The sequence below is a fragment of the Macrobrachium nipponense genome, chromosome 6 (assembly GCF_015104395.2).
Source record: "Macrobrachium nipponense isolate FS-2020 chromosome 6, ASM1510439v2, whole genome shotgun sequence".
NCBI classification, from domain to species: Eukaryota; Metazoa; Arthropoda; class Malacostraca; order Decapoda; family Palaemonidae; genus Macrobrachium; species Macrobrachium nipponense.
In genome coordinates, this window is record NC_061108.1 from 35,029,973 (window position 1) to 35,050,643 (window position 20,671).

Sequence of the window (20,671 nt, forward strand, 5' to 3'; positions counted from 1 at the left end):
TGTCCCTACTGCTAATTCAAATTGACTTTAGTTTCCTTCGAAAATTGTTATTTTTTTTATTTTAATCTCTCTCTCTCTCTCTCTCTCTCTCTCTCTCTCTCTCTCTGCTCTCCTCTCTCTCTCTCTCGCTCTCTCTCTCTCTCTCTCTCTCTCTCTCTATATATATATATATATATATATATATATATATATATATATATATATATATATATATATATATATATCTATAATATATATATATATAAAGGTATAATCCACGAAGGAGAGATAAACACTGGAGTAGCTGCAAGATCTTTCGACTCAACGTCCTTTACTTAGCAGACAGACTGACATAAACTGAGAGGACAAGGAAGGGTCGTATAAGTGATATGGGTTATGAGGAGATTAGTACCTAGAATCCAGCACACCTGGAGGATGAGTAACCTCAAACAAGTATAAAGGGGGGTACAATTTAAGAACAAAAAGATTAAGTCTAACTGCTCAAACACAAGGACAAGACAATTAAAGGATTATACAGGGCGGCAACTGACCACATTCAGATCTTTGGTAAACACAAACTTATTCACAAAACATATTATCTATAAGGCAACTAATTTGTATTTAAGTCTGGGATTGTATCTTTGAGGTCATTCTTAAACATATTACAAATACAAGGGTCTAAATGAAACAGGCCACGACTAATATTAAAATTACAGTGGGAAGTAAGTTGTATAATGGCATATTCTAAAAGATTTCATGATAAGACATCTTTTGATTTTGCAATTACTGAACTACCAATCACTGGATAAATTAGATTGGTAGTTCAGTAATTGCAAAATCAAAAGATGTCTTATCACGAAATCTTTTAGAATCTGCCATTATACAACTTATTTCCCATTGTAATTTTAATATTAGTCGTGGCCTGATTCATTTAGACCCTTGTATTTGTAACATGTTTAAGAATGACCTCAAAGATACAATCACAGACTTAAATACAAATTAGTTGCCTTATAGATATTTTCTTTGTATATGGATGTTTAATATGTTTTGTGAATAAGTTTTTGTTTACCAAAGATCTGAATGTGGTCAGTTGCCGCCCTGTATAATCCTTTAATTGTCTTGTCCCTGTGTCTGAGCAGTTGTACTTAATCTTTTTGTTTTTAAATTGTACCCATCTTTATGCTTGTTTGAGAAGGTTACTCATCCTCCAGGTGAGTTGGATTTTACGTAGGTACTAATCTCCTTATAATCCCTATCTGTCACTTATACCTGTGGTTCCCAACCTTTTCAACTTCACGGACCAGTCAAGAGAGTACAAAAAATTCTGCGGACCAGTACATACATCCAGGCATACACTGGCATTTTATTAGTCCAAATAATCATAAAAAACAACCAAAGGCATAACAAATGCACATATCCTCAACATATTTATTTTGTTAGCAATTCAAATTTCTATGCGAGAATGCCATGTGATTATAATGTACATTATATGTTTCACATTATACGTAAAAAGTAAATTGATTTAAAAAAAATTCCAAATCAAATGCATGCCATGGTAGTAAAAAAAAAAAGTACTGTACAGAAATGAGAGTAATGGTGTCATATTCATGTATGCAATTGTATTGCAAGAAACTGTCAATACACTATCAATATACTTTGATTTCTGAAGGTGTTTCAATACCCCAGACATGACAAATATTAGAGGCCAGTATGGCCAAGGACATCTTTCATAATTAGATAACATATTTTTAACATCTTATTTTTCAAACATCTTGATATCTCGACGTATCCTTTGCACGCTTTTGCATTAAAACAATTTATTTAGTTTCAAGTGATCCTTCTCGAACTTACTTATTGACGCAGTTCGTACAGTTATGGGTTGCATTATGAGAGACATCTACCATACTCATTTTGAGGAATAATTCACCCCCAAATGATTAGGTGAGAAGGAAAATATCTCAATTTAAAATTAGAGTGAATGATAAGGCCAATTTATGATGGTGGCAAGGACAGTGGGTCAGTGATACCACAGAACTAAATAACCTATATTCGTAAGATTTGCCGCCATTGGATTCTCTCTCTCTCTCTCATCTCTCTCTCTTCTCTCTCTCTCTCATCTCTCTCTCTCTCTCTCTCTCTCTCTCTATATATATATATTATAATATATATATAATATATATATATATATAATATAAATTATATATATCTCAAACAATAGACGATTGAAAGCGAAAGTTAGCTGGTTTCTCGTCGAATGGTTGAGGGTAACATTAAGCCCTTTCACTCTTCGATCTGGAAATACTCACAAGTGGAAGCATTTAGTACCACTTAGAACTCGGAACTAAACCAAGACCCATTTTCCTATTTCATTTCTGTGACCAGACCAATTGATGAATATACGTATATCATCGTTTTGGGAAATATTGCTACAAAAATGTGATGAGGAAAGTTTTTTTTATTTAATTTACGTGAACAGGAAATTGTATCACAGGCATATTAGGGCGAAGAAGAAGTTGTGTTCTCAGGAAAGTCATGTTGCAAGCGTAGGCCTATATATATTTTTTTTAAACTTGTTTGTCAGTTGAACAAAGGTTAGAATGAACACAAAGATTAGTGACGTCATTAGTAATTTTGTCTTTGTCTTTGAATTGTTCTTTGTTAGCTCTCAAAGTTATTCTTTCGGTGCAATGTAGACATCACTTTAAGGTTCTTTGCAGCGTCCCTTCGGCCCCTAGCTGCAACCCCTTTCATTTCCTTTACTGTACCTCCGTTCATATTCTATTTCTTCTGTCTTACTGCCCACCCTCTCCTAACAATTGCTTCATAATGCAACTGCTTTGAGGTTTTCCTCCTGTAACACCTTTCAAACCTTTTACTTTCGATTTCCGTTTCAGCGGTGAATGGCATTAGTTGCCCCAATGCTGGGTTTAGTGCCAAAAAAATCTATATCTATATATAACAACAGATGAGCTTATGACTTAAAATTAATTAACTAATTGCGTCACATATCTCTATGTTCAGTTTAACCTTTGGTTTTAACTTATAACAAGCATAAAATGCCATCTAATCTCAGTAGTTTTCAAGATCTGATGACGGACAGAAAAGTGAGAACGGACAGACAATTGCCATTTAAATAGATTTCTTTCATAAAAAGCTAAAACTTAAAAAGAAACAATATACTTACAATGCAACATAAAGTTTCATGAAAACACAACTTGGTCCTACTGTGCCTCAGACATAATTTCCTTCTCTCCTAAATAAAAATAACACTTTTCCTATTACACATACATACATACATATATACGTTTGTTAAAAATATAATAAAAAGGTTAATAAAACTATAGAATGCTACCGAGGCCTCTCCACTAGAGGCTGGTAGTACTAATCAAGGTTCATTTTGTGTGTGGTAGTTACCGAAACAGAAAGGAGCAATAGTGTTAAATTGTATATATATGTATGAATAATATATTATAATATATGTACTATATATATATATTGCTATATATAGATAGAGATATAGCTAGAAGATAGATATATTAGATATAGATATAAATATATCTATATATATAGATATATATATATTATTATATTATATATAGATATATATGTATATAATATTATATATATATATATAAATGGAAGAGGGTAAAAATGAAAACAAGCTAATTCAATACCATCTAAAACTATCATCAACAACTACTTACTCCCTTTGAGTCAAAATATGCGGTTAATACAAACAAAAATGGAAAGTTACGAATTATATTCGTAATTTCCTGGACATATATATATATATATATATATATATATATATATATATATATATATATATATATATATATATGTATATATATATATATATATATATATATATATATATATATATATATATATATATATATATATATATCTAGACGGCCAGAATAATATAATATAAAACCTCAATTGAAGCATTATACACTAAGCATGGTAGTACACACATTAGATTCTCTACTCAAGCGGTGTGGTTTCAAATGCACTGTTTATGTAAATATATCAATAAATGTTTTTCTACGCAATAATACAGTCTCTCTCCTCTCTCTCTCTCTGTCTAAACTTATTGAACCCAAAGCCTTAAACCTAAATGAAGGAACAAATGAAGAATTCCAGACCTTCGGGGCAAAAAAGAGAAAGAGAGAGAAGAGATAGAAGAGAGAGAGCGAGAGAGAGAGAGAGAGAGAGAGAGAGAGAGAGAAAGATTTCAGCAATTTATAACACTTTAGAATCTTTCCGGCTATATTTCGATAAATCAAAATATCTCTCGTGGAATAGAAAATCAACGAAAAATCGAGAGTGAGAGAGAGGAGAGTATATGAACTGGATACTTCAGATATGGATTCCAGTTTGAAGAAAATGTGGCCTTACCTGACCTTGGCAGCAGCTGTTGTTAGGACGTTGTTGTCCAGATGTTGGAAATCCGGAAGAATAGTCATTTTGTTTGCTGTGGCTGCCTATTCGCTGGCGAGATTTGTCTCCTGACAGATGATGATGGAGCTGAAGAGCCCAAGGAAAAGGAACTGAACAAGAGAATTGCGGCCTTGCGAGACGCCATCCAATGGCAGAGAGAGCAGCGCGTGCACTTGGACAAGACAATTTTTCAGCTACAACAGAGGCTCAACTACCAAGAAGAGACGCAGAAGGCGGGCGGAAGGGAAGAACGCGTTTGTGAAATGCAGATGACTCAGGAGGTGTTGCAACAGCAGGCCTTGCAAGAGAGTGCCCACTGGCTCGAAGCTGGAACGATGAAGAGAAGAGGGAGAAGGCAGCTGGAAGACAAGATCGTGAAGATGGCCGGAGAAAAGCAGCAAGTGAAGAAGAACGTGAAGGAAATTGGTGAGAGAAACGATGCCACAGGAAAGACGTGGAGGTGAGGTTGGAGCGCCTGCAGAAGAACGTGGAAGACCTGTGGAAGGAAAAGTGTGGAGTCCAGTGTGAAGTTGAGGCGGCAAAACTGAAGAGGGACGAGTTGGCATTCCTTGTAGAGGAAGGAAATGGTGGCCTTTTGTCGGTGGAGAGGAAGGCCGGTGTCCAGAAGCGAACGGAACGACCAGCTGGAAGATGAGGTTGGATGGGTGCGAGGAGCAACGGAAAAAATGGTGTCCGACGTGAAGAAACTGGAGGAGAAATAAAGACGCATGGAGGAGGACAAGTGGAAAGTGCAGAAGCTGGTGTGGATGTTGAAGGAATGGCGCGATGAAGACTGCACTGGCCTGACTCAGACAGATGAGATGTGAAAATTTTGAGGAGGATGTTTATCGTCAGGAAAGTTTTATGTTTATTTTGTAATGATATTATTTTGTGAAATCGTTGAAGGAAATGAAAGTAGAAGGGAAATAAATATGTTAAAATGGTTTGTTAGAGTTTGATTAATTCCTGGAAGGGAAGGGAAAGGGGAGGAATATAGAAAGAGCGAAGAGAATGGGGGATTCGAGGAGGTGTCGGAAGAAGAAAGAGGATTAGGACAAGCCCCATAAGCATTGAGAGGATTGAGTAGGATTGGTGGAGGAGATGCCAGGAGAAGAAGGAGAGGATTCAGAAGTAGAGGATTGAGAGAAGCCCCAGGAGAATTGAGAGGAATAAGTGGCATATTCTGATTCTAAGTAATAGGAAAGGTGTTGTTGTGTGTAGGAACTGGTGGGCCTTGCCTGCCAGTTGGTCCCGGGGCAGGCGGGCGATGTCCGCCAGGTGCCCTGGGATGGGCGGGCGGGTTGGGCCTGCCGTGTGTCCCGGGGTGGGCAGGCGGGCGATGTCCGCCAGGTGCCCAGGGACGGGCTGGTGGGCAGGCCGGGCCTGTCGTGGTTCCCGGGGCGGGCGGGCAGGCGGGCGATGTCCGCCAGGTGCCCCGGGACGGGCGGGCGAGCGATGTCCGCCAGATGCCCAGGGGCGGGCGGGTGGGCGGCCGGGCCTGCCGTGGGTCACGGGGTGGGCAGGCGGGCGATGGTCCGCAAGGTTGCCCCGGGACGGGTGGGGCGGGTTGGCGGGCCGGGCCTGCCGTGGGTCCCGGGGCGGGCAGCGCGATCGGGTCCGCCCAGGTGGCCCCGGACGGGTGGGTTGGGGGCGGGCGGGCCTGCCGGGGGGTGGGTTCCCGGGGCGGGCAGGGCGAGCTTGAATGTCCGCCAGGTGCCGTGGTGGGTGGGGGGATGGCGGGGTGGCGGGGCCGGGGGGCCTGCCGTGGGTCCCGGGGCGGGGTCAGCGGGCGGGGGGGGGAAATGGTCGCCAGGTGCCGTGGGATGGGCGGGTTGGGCGGGCCGGGCCTGCCGTGGGTTTCCCGGGGTGGGCGGGGGAAGGGGGCGGGCGATGGCGGCCAGGGTTGCCCCGGGGGGACGGGGTCGGGTTGGGCGGGGGCTGGCCTGCCCCGTGGGGTTCCCGGGGCGGGCAGGGGCGGGCGGGATGTTCGCCAAGGTGGGGCCCCCGGGGGTGGGACCTTGGCGGGGGGCCGGGGGGGCCTGCCGTGGGGTTTCCCGGGGGCGGGCAGGCGATGTCCCGAAGCGTTGCCCCGGACGGCGGATGTTTGGCGGCAGGGCATGCCGGGGGTCCCGGGGCGGGCAGCAGGCGGGCGGATGTCCGCCAGGTGCCCGGGACGAGCGGGTTGGCAGGCCGGGCCTGCCGTGGGTCCCGGGGCTGGGCAGGCGGGCGATGTCCGCCGGGTGCCCTGGTATGGGCGGGTGGGTTTTTTGGGCTGTCCGTGGGGTTTCCCCGGGGCGGGCAGGCTGGCAATGTCCGCCAGGTTCCCTGGGATGGGCGGGCGGGGTTTGGGCCTGCAGGGGTCCCGTCAGGTGCAGGGGGGCGGGGCTGGTCGGGGAGGGGCGGGCGATGTTCTGCCAGGTGCCCCGGGACGGGTGGGTGGGCGGGCCACGCCTGTCGTGGGTCCCGGGGCGGCAGGCGGGCGATGGTCCGCCAGGTGCCCTGGGATGGGAGGGCGGGTTGGGCCTGCCGTGGGTCCTGGGGCAGGCGGGCGGGCAATGTCTGCCAGATGTCCCGGGATGGGCGGAACTGGGTGGGCGGGTCGGGCCTGTCGTGGGTCCCCGGGGCGGGCGGGCAGGCCGGGCGATGTCCGCCACAACGTGCCCCGGGACGGGCAGGCGGTCCGGGCCTCCGTGGTCCTCCGGCCGTGGGTCCCGTGCCCGGGGCGGGGGATGTCCACTGCCCACGGGAGGCGGGCGGGGCCTCCGTGGGTCCCCGGTCTGGCGGGAGATGTCCGTGTCTTGCCACGGGATGGGCGGGCCGGGCCTGCCGTGGGTCCTGGTGCGGGCGGGCGATGTCCGTCACTTGCCACGGGCCGGACCTGCCGTGGGTCCCGGTGCGGGCGGGCGGGCGATATCCGTCACTTGCCACGGGACGGGCGTGCCGGGCCTGCCCGGGGGTGGGTCCCGGGGCGGGCGGGCGATGTCCGTCACTTGCCACGGGACGGGCGGGCTGGGCCCTGCAAGTGGGGTCCCGGTGTGGGCGGGTGATGTCCGTCTTGCCAGGGAATGGGCGGGCGGGCCTGGGCCTGCGTGGGTCGGGGCGGGCTAACGATGTCCGTCACTTGCACGGGACGGCTGGGCCGGGGCTGCCATGGGTCCCTGTGCGGGCGGGCGATGTCCGTCACTTGCCACGGGGACGGCGGGCGGGCCTGTCGTGGGTCCTGGTGCGGGCGGGCGATGTCCCTCACTTGCCATGGGACGGGCGGACTGGGCGGGCGATGTCCGTCACTTGTCACGGGACGGGCGGGCCAGGCCTGCCGTGGGTCCCGGGGGCGGGGGCGGGTCGATGTCCGGTCACTTGCCACGGGACGGGCGGGCCGGGCCTGCCATGGGTCCCGCCCGGGGTGGGCGGGCGATGTCCGTCACTTGCCACGGGACGGGCGGGCCGGGCCTGCCGTGGGTCCCGGTGTGGGCGGGAGATGTCCGTCACTTGCCACGGGACGGGCGGGCCGGGCCTGCCGTGGGTCCCGGTGAGGGCGGGCGATGTCCGTCACTTGCCACGGGACGGGCGGGCCGGGCCTGCCGTGGGTCCCGGGGCGGGCGGGCGATGTCCGTCACTTGCCACGGGACGGGCGGGCCGGGCCTGCCGTGGGTCCCGGTGTGGGCGGGCGATGTCCGTCACTTGCCACGGGACGGGCGGGCCGGGCCTGCCGTGGGTCCCGGTGAGGGCGGGCGATGTCCGTCACTTGCCACGGGATGGGCGGGCCGGGCCTGCCGTGGGTCCCGGTGCGGGGCGGGGCCCGATGTCGCACTTTGCCACGGGCGGTCCGGGTCCGGGGCTGCCCGTGGGGTCACGGTTTGGGCGGGCGATGTCCGTCACTTGCCACGGGCCGGGCGGGCCGGGCCTGCCGTGGGTCCCGGTGCGGGCGGGCGATGTCCGTCACTTGCCACGGGACGGGCTGGCCGGGCCTGCCGTGGGTCCCGGTGTGGGCGGGCGATGTCCGTCACTTGCCTCGGGACGGGCGGGCCGGGCCTGCCCTGGGTCCCGGTGAGGGCAGGTGATGTCCGTCACTTGCCACGGGACGGGCGGGCCGGGCCTGCCGTGGGTCCCGGTGAGGGCGGGCGATGTCCGTCACTTGCCACGGGACCGGCGGGCCGGGCCTGCCATGGGTCCCGGTGAGGGCTGGCGATGTCCGTCACTTGCCATGGGACGGGCGGGCCGGGCCTGCCGTGGGTCCCGGGGCGGGCGGGCAATGTCCGTCACTTGCCATGGGACGGGCGGGCCTGGCCTGCCGTGGGTCCTGGGGCGGGCGGGCGATGTCTCTCACTTGCCACAGGACGGGCTGGCCGGGCCTGCCGTGGGTCCCGGGGCGGGCGGGCGGGCGATGTCCTCACTTGCCACGGGACGGGCGTGCCGGGCCTGCCGGGGTCCCGGGAGTGGGAGGGTTGGATGGGGTCCGGTCTCTTGCCAATTGGTGGGCCCGGGTGGGGCTCAGTTGGTGTCCCGGGGCGGATCGGGAACGATGGGTCCGTCTCGTTTTCCAATGGGATGGGCCGGCCGGGCCTGCCGTGGGTCCCGGGGCAGGACGAACGATGTCCCGTCAACTTGCCACGGGACGGGCGGGCGGGCCTGCATGGGTCCCTGTGCGGGCGGGCGATGTCCGTTCCACTTGGGCCACGTTGGTGGACGGGCCGGGCCCGGGGACTGTTCCATGGGTCCCGGGTGCCCGGGGCGGCGATGGTCGCTCACTGCCAGGGACGGGCGGAACGTGCTGGCCCGGGCGATGCCGTCACTTGTCACGGGACGGGCGGGCCAGGCCTGCCAGTGGGTCCCGGGGCGGGCGAACGATGTCCGTCACTTGCCACGGGACGGTCGGGCCCGGCCTGCCGTGGGTCCCCCGGTGTGGGCGCGATGTCCGTCACTTGCCACGGGACGGGAGGGCCGGGCCTGCTGTGTTTCCCGGTGAGGGGCGGGCGATGTCCGTCACTTGCCACGGGACGGGCGGGCCGGGCCTGCCGTGGGTCCCGGTGTGGGCGGGCGATGTCCGTCACTTGCAACGGGAAAAAAAAAAAAAAACGGGCGGGCCGGGCCTGCCGTGGGTCTCCGGTGAGGGCGGGCGATGTCCGTAACTTGCCACGGGACGGGCGGGGCGGGCCGGGCCTGCCGTGGGTCCCGGATGATGGCGGGCGATGTCCGTCACTTGCCACGGGATGGGCGGGCCTGGGCCTGCCGTGGGTCCCCGGTGCGGGCGGTGATGTCCGTCACTTGCCACGGGACGGGCCGGCCGTGCTTGTCGTGGGTCCCGGTGCGGGCGCGATGTCCGTCACCTTGCCACGGGACGGGCGGGCCGGGTCTGCCGTGGGTCCCGGTTTTGGGCGGGGCGATGTCCGTCACTTAACCACGGGCCGGGGCCGCCCTGTGGGTCCCTGGTGCGGGTGGGCGATGGCCCGCACTTGCCACGGGAACGGGCTGGCCGGGCCTGCCGTTGGGTCCCGGTGTGGGTGGGCAATGCCGTCACTTGCCTTGGGACGGGGCGGGCCGGGCCTGCCATGGGTCCCCGGTGGAGGGCAGGTGAATGTCCCGTCCTTGCCACGGGACGGGGCGGGGCCGGGCCTTCCGTGGGTCACGGTAGGTGGGCGGGCGCGATGTCCGCACGGCCATTGGGCCGGGCGGGCCGGGTAAGGGTTTGCGGGGGGCCTTTGGCCGGGGTCCAGGTCGGAACCGGGCGGGATCGGGTCTGTCCACTTGGGCCTACCCGGTGACGGGCGGGCGGAGGCCTGGCCGGGGGTCCGGTGTGGTCGGGAGATGCCGTCACTTGCCCGGGGGACGGGTGGGCCGGGCCTGGGGCCGGGTGGTCCAGGTCGGGCCGGGCAATGGGTCCGTCACTTGGGTCCACGAGACGGGCGGGCCGGGCCTGCCGTGGGTCTCGGGCGGGCGGGCAATGTCCAGTCACTTGCCATTGGGACAAGTGGCCGAGCCTGGCCGGGTGGGTCCCCCCCCCCGGTGGTGGGCGGGTCGATGTCCGTCACTTCGGGCCATGGGACCCGGCGGCCGGGTTGCCGTAGGGTCAAGGTTCGGGCGGGTGATGTCCGTCACTTGCCAGGGGAGGCGGGCCGGGCCTGGACGGGGTTGGGTTCCCGGTGTGGGTGGGCCCGGATGTCAGGCACTTGCCACGGGGGACGGGCGGATGGACTGCCGTCGGGACTTCGGGGGCCGATGTCCGGGTCCTTAACCACGGGACGGGGGCCGGGCCTGCAGTGGGTCCCAGGGCAGGCGGGCGATGTCCGTCACTTGCCACGGGACGGGGGGGCCTGGCCTGCCGTGGGTCCCGGTGTGGGCGGGCGATGTCCGTTACTTGCCACGGGACGGGCGGGCCGGGCCTGCTGTGGGTCCCGGGGCTGGCGAATCGATGTCCGTCACTTGCCACGGGACGGGCGGGCCGTGCCTGCCGTGGGTCCCGGTGAGGGCGGGCGATGTCCGTCACTTGCCATGGGACGGGCGGGCCGGGCCTGCCGTGTGTCCTTGGGCGGGCGGGCGATGTCCGTCACTTGCCACGGGACGGGCGGGCCGGGCCTGCCGTGGGTCCCCGGGTGGGTGGGCGATATCCGTCACTTGCCACAGGACGGCCGGGCCGGGCCTGCAGTGGGTCCTGGTTTTGGGCGGGCCGTGTCCGTCACTTGCCACGGAAGGTTGGGCCGGGCCTGCCGTGGTCCCGGTGTGGCGGGCGATGTCCGTCACTTTGCCACGGGACGGGCGGGCCGGGCCTGCCGTGGGTACCGGTGGGGGCGGGTGATGTCTGTCACTTGCCACGGACGGGCGGGCCGGGTCTGCCCGTGGGTCCCCGGGGGGGGGGGCGCGGGGGGATGTCCCCTTCACTTGCCATGGGACGGGCGGGCCGGGCCTGCCGTGGGTCCCGGGGCGGGCGGGCGATGTCCGTCACTTGCCATGGGACGGGCAAGCCGGGCCTGCCGTGGGTCCCTGGTCGGGGGGGGGGGCGATGTCCCGTCACTTGCCATGGGACGGGCGGTCCGGGTCTGCCGTGGGTCCCGGGCGGGCGGGCGCTGTCCGTCACTTGCCATAGGACAGGCAAGCCGGGCTTGCCGTGGGTCCCGGTCTGGGCGGGGTGATGTCCGTCACTTTTGCCCACGGGACGGGTGGGCCGGGCCTGCTGTGGGTCCTGGGGCGGGCGGGCGATTGTCGTTCACTTGGCCATGGGACGGGGCGGGCCGGGCCTTACCGTCGGGGGGGTTTCCGGGTTCCAGTTGTGGGCTGGGTGTGATGGTCCTGTCACTTGCCACGGGACGGGCGGGTGCCGGGCCTGCCGTGGGTCCCGGTCCCGGTGGGCGGGCGGGCGATGTTCCGTCACTTGCCACAGAATGGGCCGGGCCCCCCCCGGGCCTGCCGTGGGTCCCACGGTGTGGGCGGTGATGTCCGCCACTGGCCAACGGGGTGGGACGGGCGGGGCGGGCCTGCCGTGGGTCCCGGGGCGGGCGGGCGGGCGTGTCCGTCACCTTAGCCACGGGACGGGCGGGCCTGGGCGGGCCGGGCCTGCCGTGGGTTCCCGGTGGGGGCAGGGCGATGTCCCGTCACTTGCCACGGGAATGGGACGGGCCTGGCCTGCCGTGGGTCCCAGTGTGAGCGGGTGATGTCCGTCACTTGCCCCGGGACAGGCGGGCCAGGCCTGCCGTGGGTCCCGGGGCGGGCGGGGGGCGATGTCCGTCACTTGCCAGGGGACGGGCGGGCCGGGCCTGCCGTGGACAATCCCCAATGATGTAAAATCTTTTTGTAGTTTTATAAGATATATAATTCTTGTACAGCAATTTAAAGCTTTCGACCATCAGCTGTTGGTCGAAAGCTATAAGTTGCTTTACAAGAAATATACATCTTATAAAACTACAGAGGGATTTTACATCCTCGTGGATTTTATCCCCTTACACACACACACACACACACACAAACATCATATAATCAGTTATCATCTTTAGGTATATATATATATATATATTATATTATTATATAATATATATATATATTATCTATATACCTATATATATATAATATACATATATATGTTATAAATACTATTATATATATATATATGTATATATATAATATTTATGTATATTATAATATCTATATATACTATTATTATATATCATATATCTATATCCAAAATAATATATATAATTATATATAGATATATATATATATACACCCAAAAGACAGAGAATTGTCCTTGACTACCAGACTATCAGCCGTTGATGAAAAATTCCTGATAGCTAGTTAATTGCGTAACTAATTAATTCAAATTAATTTTTAAAATGAAAAGCAGTCTTCATACAGGACGGGCTATCGCCTTCACTGACATCAAAAGTGCTTTGGTGTACAGAGAATCTTTTTTTTTTTTTTTTATTTCTGCAGTGGTTAATTGACAAGTACTATTCGTGTTCAAGAGACGCCCTTAATTATTGTAATTTGGAATAAACTGTATCGAAATGATTAGCCTAAGAATTTGTTATTATCCCTTGAATTTATTTACTTAAACTTCGCATTATATTTTCCATTTCTTAGTATTTAAGTAATATTGCACATTTTCTTATAAGAAATCTTTTGTGCCTGCGTATGTAAATACTGGAAGCAACCACCCAAGTGTGTCGTATGTGCGTGTGTTCCGTTTTAATTAATTTCTGCTGCCTTGCGAATGTGTATTCACATGAGCTGCAGCTGTAAACTGCAATACTTTTCTTATCCTATTAGCCAAGTGCTCCTCATTTTTAGGGGGTGTTTAGATAGCTCAGGGTTTAATTACATAGCAGCGCTTCGTTTGCATAACTGCCGTGTTTGCACTGCTGGGTCACGGCTAAATATCACAGCCGAGGTAATGACAGCAATCGTCACCAAACGGAGCTGATTCGCCTGAATGAATATTTCCCTCACTCTGGGTAACCATCGCGCTCTTTGCTCATCTATGAAAGGCTTTTGTTAGGCTTTGTGGTTCGAAAGAAATGTCACTCGATATTTCGAACTTCAAAAATCGGGTAAAGATAAAGGAATATCTCGATTTTCTCTTCAACTACCAGGAATAATACAATTATGAAAAGGAAATATTGTAATTTTTCCTCCAATCTACCAGAGGAATACTATCATGCAAAGGTAAAATTGCAATTTTTCCTTCATACACCGTTGGACTATTATTATGCAAAGGGAATGGTGTAGTTTGTCCATGTCAGGGGACTATTATTATGCAGATATTGCAAATTTTCACGCAAAGGAAATATTGAATGTTGCCTCATATCTAGCAGAGAACTCTTATCATGCAAAGGAGATATTGCAATTTTCCTTTTTATACAGAGGATTTTTATTATGCAATGGAAATATTGCAATATCTCCTTCATCTAACAAAGGACGACTATCGTGCAAATAAAATTTTGCCATTTTTCCATCATCTAACAACAAAGCACTATCATGCAAACGAAATATTGCAATTTTTCTTCATATACTAGAGGATTATTATTATGCAGAGGAAATATTGCAATTTCTCCATATAGCAGAGAACTACTATCATGCCAAGAAAATATTGCAATTTTTCTTTTATCCACTAGAGAAGTATCATCATGCAGAGAAAATATTGAATTTGTACCCTCAGATAGCAAAGGACTATTATCATGCAAAGAAAACCTTGCAATTTTTTCCCTAATTTACCAGAGAACTACTATCATGCTCAAGAAATATTGCTGCCACGTTCAACAGCGCACAAGGCCTTGCGATTGTGCGCTAAAAAAAGTGCAACTCATACAGGCACTCCAGCCAAATGATAAACCAAGACGAATAGAGTTTGATTTTAACATGCTGGAACGAATTTCTGAGGATGAAACGTTTCTCATCAGAGTTTCTTTTAGTGATGAGTCAGCCTTTCATGTTTCAGGGAAACTGAACACACACAAAGTGAGAATCTGAGGATCAGAACATCCCCAGGTGACTAGGAAACTTCACCAGATCGTCAAAAGGTGGATGTGTGGTGTGGGATCATATGCAGTTGAATCATTGGTCTATTGTTCTTACGAGACATCAATGACTGCAGATGTTTGCCTTGACCTTTTGACTGAATATGTGGCACCACAATTAGATAATCTTCAACCAGCCATCATTTTCCAGCAAGATGTTGCACCACGACATTAGTGACTGCATGTTTGTGGGTTCATAAACTCAACACTTCCGAAGGGATGGAACCATTCCTTGGCCACTTCGTTCACCAGATATCGCTCGGCGGGACTTCTTTCTATGGAGTTAGGTTAAAGACATCGTGTACCGAACAAGGATTCAGGACGTCGCTGATCAAGAACATCACTGATGCCAATGCCACACTTGATGTGGTCCATATAGACGTGTATTAAATGATGCAAGAGAGCCTCAATGTCTATTCCTCACTTTGTATTAATTTCCACATATTTGTTTGTTCATTTGCTTTTGTAATATATTTTAGAATTGTATAGAGACTATGGACGCCCTGTATGTGTATGTACATGTATATGTATGTATGTATATGTAATATATATAATATATATGATAATATATATACATTAATATTATAATATTATTATATCTAATTAAATAATATTATATAATAATATGTAATTATATATACAACGTGATATACACACACATATACATATAATTGTATATAATATTCAATCATTCCCAGCGAATGTTAATTTTTATTTAATTAAAAGCGAAATGCAATGACGCACGACCTGCCCTTTCAGCTTCAGTCTATAATTAAGCTCTTCACAGGCGCTGAAGTAAGAGGCGATGGGGACATGGTATTCTCACCACTGACGAGAAGTTTTTATTTAGTCATATTAAAATCTTGCCTGCTAAAGGGCAGATACACATCTCACGATATCAAAGGAACCAAAGAAACGTGTTTGTCAATATGCGCATGAAGGCGTCTCATCGTACGTGGATATTTCAAGAAGTTTGTTATTTATGACGTCAGCGGTTATTATCAGAAGAAACGATCGGCACTCTTAAGAGCTGAAGTAAAGCCTGAATATAACGGATATCGACTCAGTGCACTTCTCTACTTATCAGTATATATATATATTATATATATATATATATATATATATATATATATATATATATATATATATATATATGTATACATATGTATATATATGTACATATATGTGTTATAATATATATACTATATATATATATATATATATGCATATAGGGCGTTAGTGCAGTCAGTACACCTCACGCGGCGCAATGTACGCATTGCATACGGTTCTTTGCAGCGTGCCTTTGGCCCCTAGCTGCAACCTCATTCATTCCTTTTTCTGTACCTTCGTTCATATTCTCTTCTTTTCATCTGACTTTCCACCCTCTCTAACAATAGTTTAACCGTGCAATTGCGAAAATTTCCTCCTGTTACGCCTTTCAGACCTTCTTCCTGTCCATTTCCTTTTCAGCGCTGAATGACCTTTGGCCTAACTAATACAATCCAATCCTTCATGCGCATATTGACAAACACGTTTCTGAGGTACCTTGATACCGTGAGGTAGTGTTTTTGCTCTTTGGTAGGCAAGAGTTTATTGTCACTTTAAATAAATATATTTGGTCAGTGGCGAGAATACCTTGCGCTTCTGACTTGAGTGCCTGTGAAGGGCTTAACCATAGATTGAAGTAGAAAAAAGATTAACAGTGGTATTATTTACTGGGAATGATTAAATACTTATATATATCATATGAAGATGGAAAAGGCTATCAGTCAGAAAATTAAGCACGGAGAAAAAAAAATTGCTGTTTAAAGAGAAAACGATGACATGAGGATTAATGATGTCCATTCAAAATAGCTGTCACCGAAATAGCCTTTAGGAGAGAGAGAGAGAGAGAGAGAGAGAGAGAGAGAGAGAGAGAGAGAGAGAGAGAGAGAGAGAGAGAGAGAGAGAGGAAACAGAAAAGATCAGGTCCAAAAAGAATTGTTAAATTCCGAGATGCAACAAAACCTTTTCAAGTATAAAGTATGTATTGAGAAAGGGAGAATTAAAGTTAAACAATCAGAAATAAATTCAGAAAAACTCTTTGTAATTTTATTCATAAATGAAAGGAAAGTTTTTTCTTTTTCTTTAACACAGATTAGTCAAAATAACAAGGAAGGAGGCTAATAAACTCTATGAAGTTATAGATTAGATTTAAAACCCAAAGTCGGGTAAATTGTCCTCATTAGAAAATACTTTCTTAAAACTGTGCATCAGTTTTCGTACATTCCTTCTAACTGACAAACAAGCACCGTAAAACTCAGTACAAAACCGTTATCTTTTATTGTTCCTAATCTGTTTATTTCAAACTTCTAGTGTACCTTAATACTACTGTAATTGGCAGCTGCTTTTAATATTTATGGTGGTCTGTCATTCTCAGCTGGAGAAATCTTTCAATATCTGCCACACTTTTTCATAACTTTCCTATGAATAATGATGCAATTTTGAGTTGATATTGATCATTCTGAACCAGAACTCCCTTAAGGAATTCGCGCCGTGCTTTTTGAATTGTATATTCGGTGCCTCATGTTTTTATTTTTGACGTGATCCTATAACGAAACCTTACTGGTTTTAGACTGTCTTTTGTGGTGTCACAAAACGGATAATAACGAAAATAGGTTGTAAGCACCAGAAATGTAGAAATAGATTTGAAGCCATCATTGTCATTCGGACGATATCGCAAAATTTGAGACTCCCAGCTTAAATCAGCCTTGATTCGTTGTCAGCATATTGTCATTTAAAAGATTAAGTACCTTAGTGAAATCGCTGTGGCCTCTGGCAATACAAGGTACATCAGCGATTGCAGACTTGCAGGTCGGACAAGTCTTTGCAAATGAATGAAGGTGGAATTTAAAGAAACTAAGCAGTCCAACATTCTCATACTACCCGAGTCATTTAAAACTACCAGGTGTTTTTGATGCAAACTGATGACTCACTAATCACCTGTGTGACTTGTAAATTTATTTGAAAGGAAAAATGATTTTGTATTGAAGTACTTAATGAGTGTCAGGTGTGAATGGGAATTTCAGTCTTGGCGTTGCTGCTCTTTTGAGGGATAATAAAATATTCAAAACTGACGGAGAATATTAGGGCGAAGCAACTGTTTCTAATACATTTCTGTCCTTGTTCCTGAAGCGTACATAGCGCCTCAGTGGCGTGGTTGGTATGGTGTTGGCGTCCCACCTCGGTGGTCGCGAGTTCGATTCTCGCCATTCCATTGAGGAGTGAGAGATGTCTATTTCTGGTGATAGAAGTTCACTCTCGACGTGGTTCGGAAGTCACGTAAAGCCGTTGGTCCCGTTGCTGAATAACCACTGGTTCCATGCAACGTAAAAACACCATACAAACAAACTGAAGCGTACAACACACACACACACACACACACACACACACACACACACCACACACATATATACATTATACTATATAATAGTATACGTATATATATAAATTAGTATGAGTATTATTAATTATATTATCTATATTTATATTATATATGATATGCTATAACTTGATCACGAAGTATATAAAACGTGATGCTATGTATAAAATAAAGGTTTTTTGTTTTTTGGCCACGAAGGAAAAATGAAAAAGCGAGATTAGCCAAAGTACTTTTCGGTTCCTGTTCGGACCCTTTTACTGAGGCAAAGGGTCCAACAGGACCGAAAGTACTTGGCTATTCTCGCTTTTTCATTTTTTCCTTTCGTGGCAAAAAAACCTTTTATTTAATATATATATATATATATATATTATATATATATATATATGTATATATATATATATATATATACATATATATATATATAATATATATATATATATATATATATATATATATTTATATAATATGATATATATATAGAGAGAGAGAGAGAGAGAGAGAGAGAGAGAGAGAGAGAGATTCGTGTATATGTGCGTGGACGTCTTCGTATGGGTTCTAACGTTTCGTCTTCTGGAGATCGTACAATATAAGTTTTTCAACAGTTTCTCTCTCTCTCTCTCTCTCTCTCTCTCTCTCTCTCTCTCTCTCTCTCTCTCTCGTAAAGGCCACCTCTCCAGTTTCATACAAGTATCTTACTGACGAAATCGCCATCTTTACGCGGGTGGGTGACCCACTATACATCACAAATGGAACAGAGAAAGCTCCCTAACATGGACAGATAACTTTTCAAGGAAACAATAATTGTCCAGAATCAACTTCTTGTGTTGACAACTAGTTTTGATAGTCTCCAACATTTCCCTCCCCCTCCCTTTTTTATTCAATGTTTCCATGTCTGTCAGATATCTAATTTGTTTTAAGTCCAACCATGATTCCTTTTGTGTTTTTTGGACGTTTTGGACATTCTACTCATGGCTCCTTTCACTTCCTGCAGCGCCCCTTAAGGACAAGAATCGAATCTCCGAAATTCAGTAAGGTATTAATTTTACCTTAACATCTCTTGATTATAGTAATAAAGTCGAAACAAAGATCTCCTATGGGATAAGGAGCCAGGACATAAAAGGAAATTGAAATAGAAATCACAAAGAAAGACAAATCAAGTAAAATCATTTCTGGACCACCAACGGTAAGATGATTTTGTCAAGAGAGAGAAAGTTAATACTCTGTAGTTTGATGATAATGGGAGCTATGAGCCCTTGGCACAGGACCGTAAGAGAGAGAGAGAGAGAGAGAGAGAGAGAGAGAGAGAGAGAGAGAGAGAGAGAGAGAGAGAGAGAGGATAATTTGCTGCTGTTTGATATTGATTGGACTTATGAGTTATTAAACGTGACCGTATAATACGGAAAGACAGACAGACAGAGATGATGGTGATTAATGATTCCTTGGACACCGGTTCCTGATGAGAGAAAGAGCGTAGATCGAAGTATTTTTCAAATGTTGACAAAAATGTTATTATGTGAATATTTTCCGTTCAAAGAACAATTCCAATTTGGAACTGAACCATTGAAATTTCGACATTTGATTACTTTCCGTTAGAGAGTTTAAAGGACCTCAAATTATGTTTTGAAACTTGTTTGTCCTCGTTCTCATACGTGTTGCACATTTCTCAGCTTTCAAAGGTTATTTAATTTTTAGCTCCCTCTTCTTTTACTTTCACTTGATGCAAATCTTTAGCAGCTATAACCACACTATTAAAAAACTGTTTAATTACAGCATCTTTGTTTTTTTCTTTTATCCCAAATTATCTTATATTTCTTGAAATCCCTGTGTTGTCTAATCATTGTCCTCGTTTTGCCATGAGGTCCGGAGACCCTTGGGGAATGAGTTTAAAAGAAATACGCTTTATGCATCGATTCGGATATCTCATCCAGTAGTCTCTTGTTTTTCTTCCATTGGTAATGCTTTAAAAATCGCTAATAAGCTTACAGGACTAAAATACACTCAGAAATGATCAGCATATCTCTCTTCCGTACATTGAGACCTGGGATGGTCAGTGGCTGATGACAATTCAGCAGGAAGATCTGTCGCTCTTATAGAGCGTTTAGGCATTTGCTCATGAAATCTCTGGGCTTTTCACCAGAGGTAGGGATTATTTTGCATTTCTGTTGACAAATTAATTCCTACGCTTTACTTGTTTCAAGAACGATGGTTTCCTTGTTTTAACCGTGGATTTCAGGCCCATACTGTTATTGTCTCCATATTTTTTTCCTTTTAAATACATAAAATGTTATGTTAATTGCCTTGGCTCCTATATATTTTTGTTGCATCTGTTGTCTAGTAAATCCCTTGCCAGTGAAAATGTTAGGCAGTGAACAGTCCTTATCAAGGTTCTCAGAAAAGAAAAACCAGTCGGTAATAACTTTTACAAAAGTGTTTACTTCCAGAAATCGTCGTATTTTCTTGTACTAGTAATTTAGAATACAATCCAGTCGTACTTCTTCACTTTTCATGTCTGAAATTGCTGTATTAGGTCTGCTGTTTAAGTTGTTTGAGAACAGTTTTCTTCAATTCACCTTCACCTTTGCTGTGCTCATCTCATATTTCATTCGTCCCAAATCCATATTCTCACAAATAAAAGAAAATTATAGATATTTCATTATATAAAGATGAAGTGACGCATTGATATCTTTTTTACCACTGGAGGAAATGCTCTGAATGACTGATATTTCCAATTAAGTACTCAGTTTCTACACAGTGTTAGGGAAGTTGATGTTAGAAAAACAGACATGTTAAAAAGAACGAGAGCAACTACTCATAAATTTTTCAT

General features: G+C 48.1%; 5 protein-coding genes across 5 annotated transcripts in view; 4 read left to right on the top strand and 1 right to left on the bottom strand.

Moving 5' to 3' along the window:
- The window catches only part of LOC135216720 (protocadherin Fat 3-like), a 750,169-nt gene that overhangs the window by 237,497 nt on the left and 492,001 nt on the right, over positions 1-20,671 (top strand). The window lies entirely within an intron of this gene.
- On the bottom strand, positions 5,472-7,574 carry LOC135216486 (basic proline-rich protein-like). The gene is made up of 4 exons (XM_064251857.1): positions 7,532-7,574; positions 7,348-7,438; positions 6,008-7,257; positions 5,472-5,920 (listed from the first exon to the last, which is right to left on the bottom strand). The coding sequence occupies exons 1-4, from the start codon at positions 7,572-7,574 to the stop codon at positions 5,472-5,474; spliced, it is 1,833 nt and encodes a 610-aa protein (XP_064107927.1).
- LOC135216487 (collagen alpha-1(I) chain-like) lies at positions 7,573-8,601 on the top strand. Its single transcript, XM_064251858.1, has one exon. The coding sequence runs from the start codon at positions 7,573-7,575 to the stop codon at positions 8,599-8,601; it is 1,029 nt and encodes a 342-aa protein (XP_064107928.1).
- Positions 8,611-10,104, top strand: LOC135216488 (collagen, type I, alpha 1b-like). The gene has a single exon (XM_064251859.1). It carries the CDS (start codon positions 8,611-8,613, stop codon positions 10,102-10,104), a length of 1,494 nt encoding a protein of 497 aa, XP_064107929.1.
- On the top strand, positions 10,228-11,850 carry LOC135216489 (collagen alpha-2(I) chain-like). Its single transcript, XM_064251860.1, has one exon. The coding sequence runs from the start codon at positions 10,228-10,230 to the stop codon at positions 11,848-11,850; it is 1,623 nt and encodes a 540-aa protein (XP_064107930.1).

Coding starts and splice junctions, on each gene's coding strand:
- LOC135216489 (XM_064251860.1), top strand. CDS start 10,228: ATGCCGTCACTTGCCCGGGGGACGGGTGGGCCGGGCCTGGGGCCGGGT.
- LOC135216487 (XM_064251858.1), top strand. CDS start 7,573: ATGGGTCCCTGTGCGGGCGGGCGATGTCCGTCACTTGCCACGGGGACG.
- LOC135216488 (XM_064251859.1), top strand. CDS start 8,611: ATGTCCGTCACTTGCCATGGGACGGGCGGGCCGGGCCTGCCGTGGGTC.
- LOC135216486 (XM_064251857.1), bottom strand. CDS start 7,574: ATGGCAGCCCCGGCCCAGCCGTCCCGTGCAAGTGACGGACATC. Junction 7,258..7,347: donor CCCGGCACGCCCGTCCCGTG/GCAAGTGACGGA, acceptor CGCCCGCACCAG/GACCCACGGCAGGCCCGGCC. Junction 5,921..6,007: donor TGCCCGCCCCGGGACCCACG/GCAGGCCCGGCC, acceptor GACCCACGGCAG/GCCCGGCCGCCCACCCGCCC.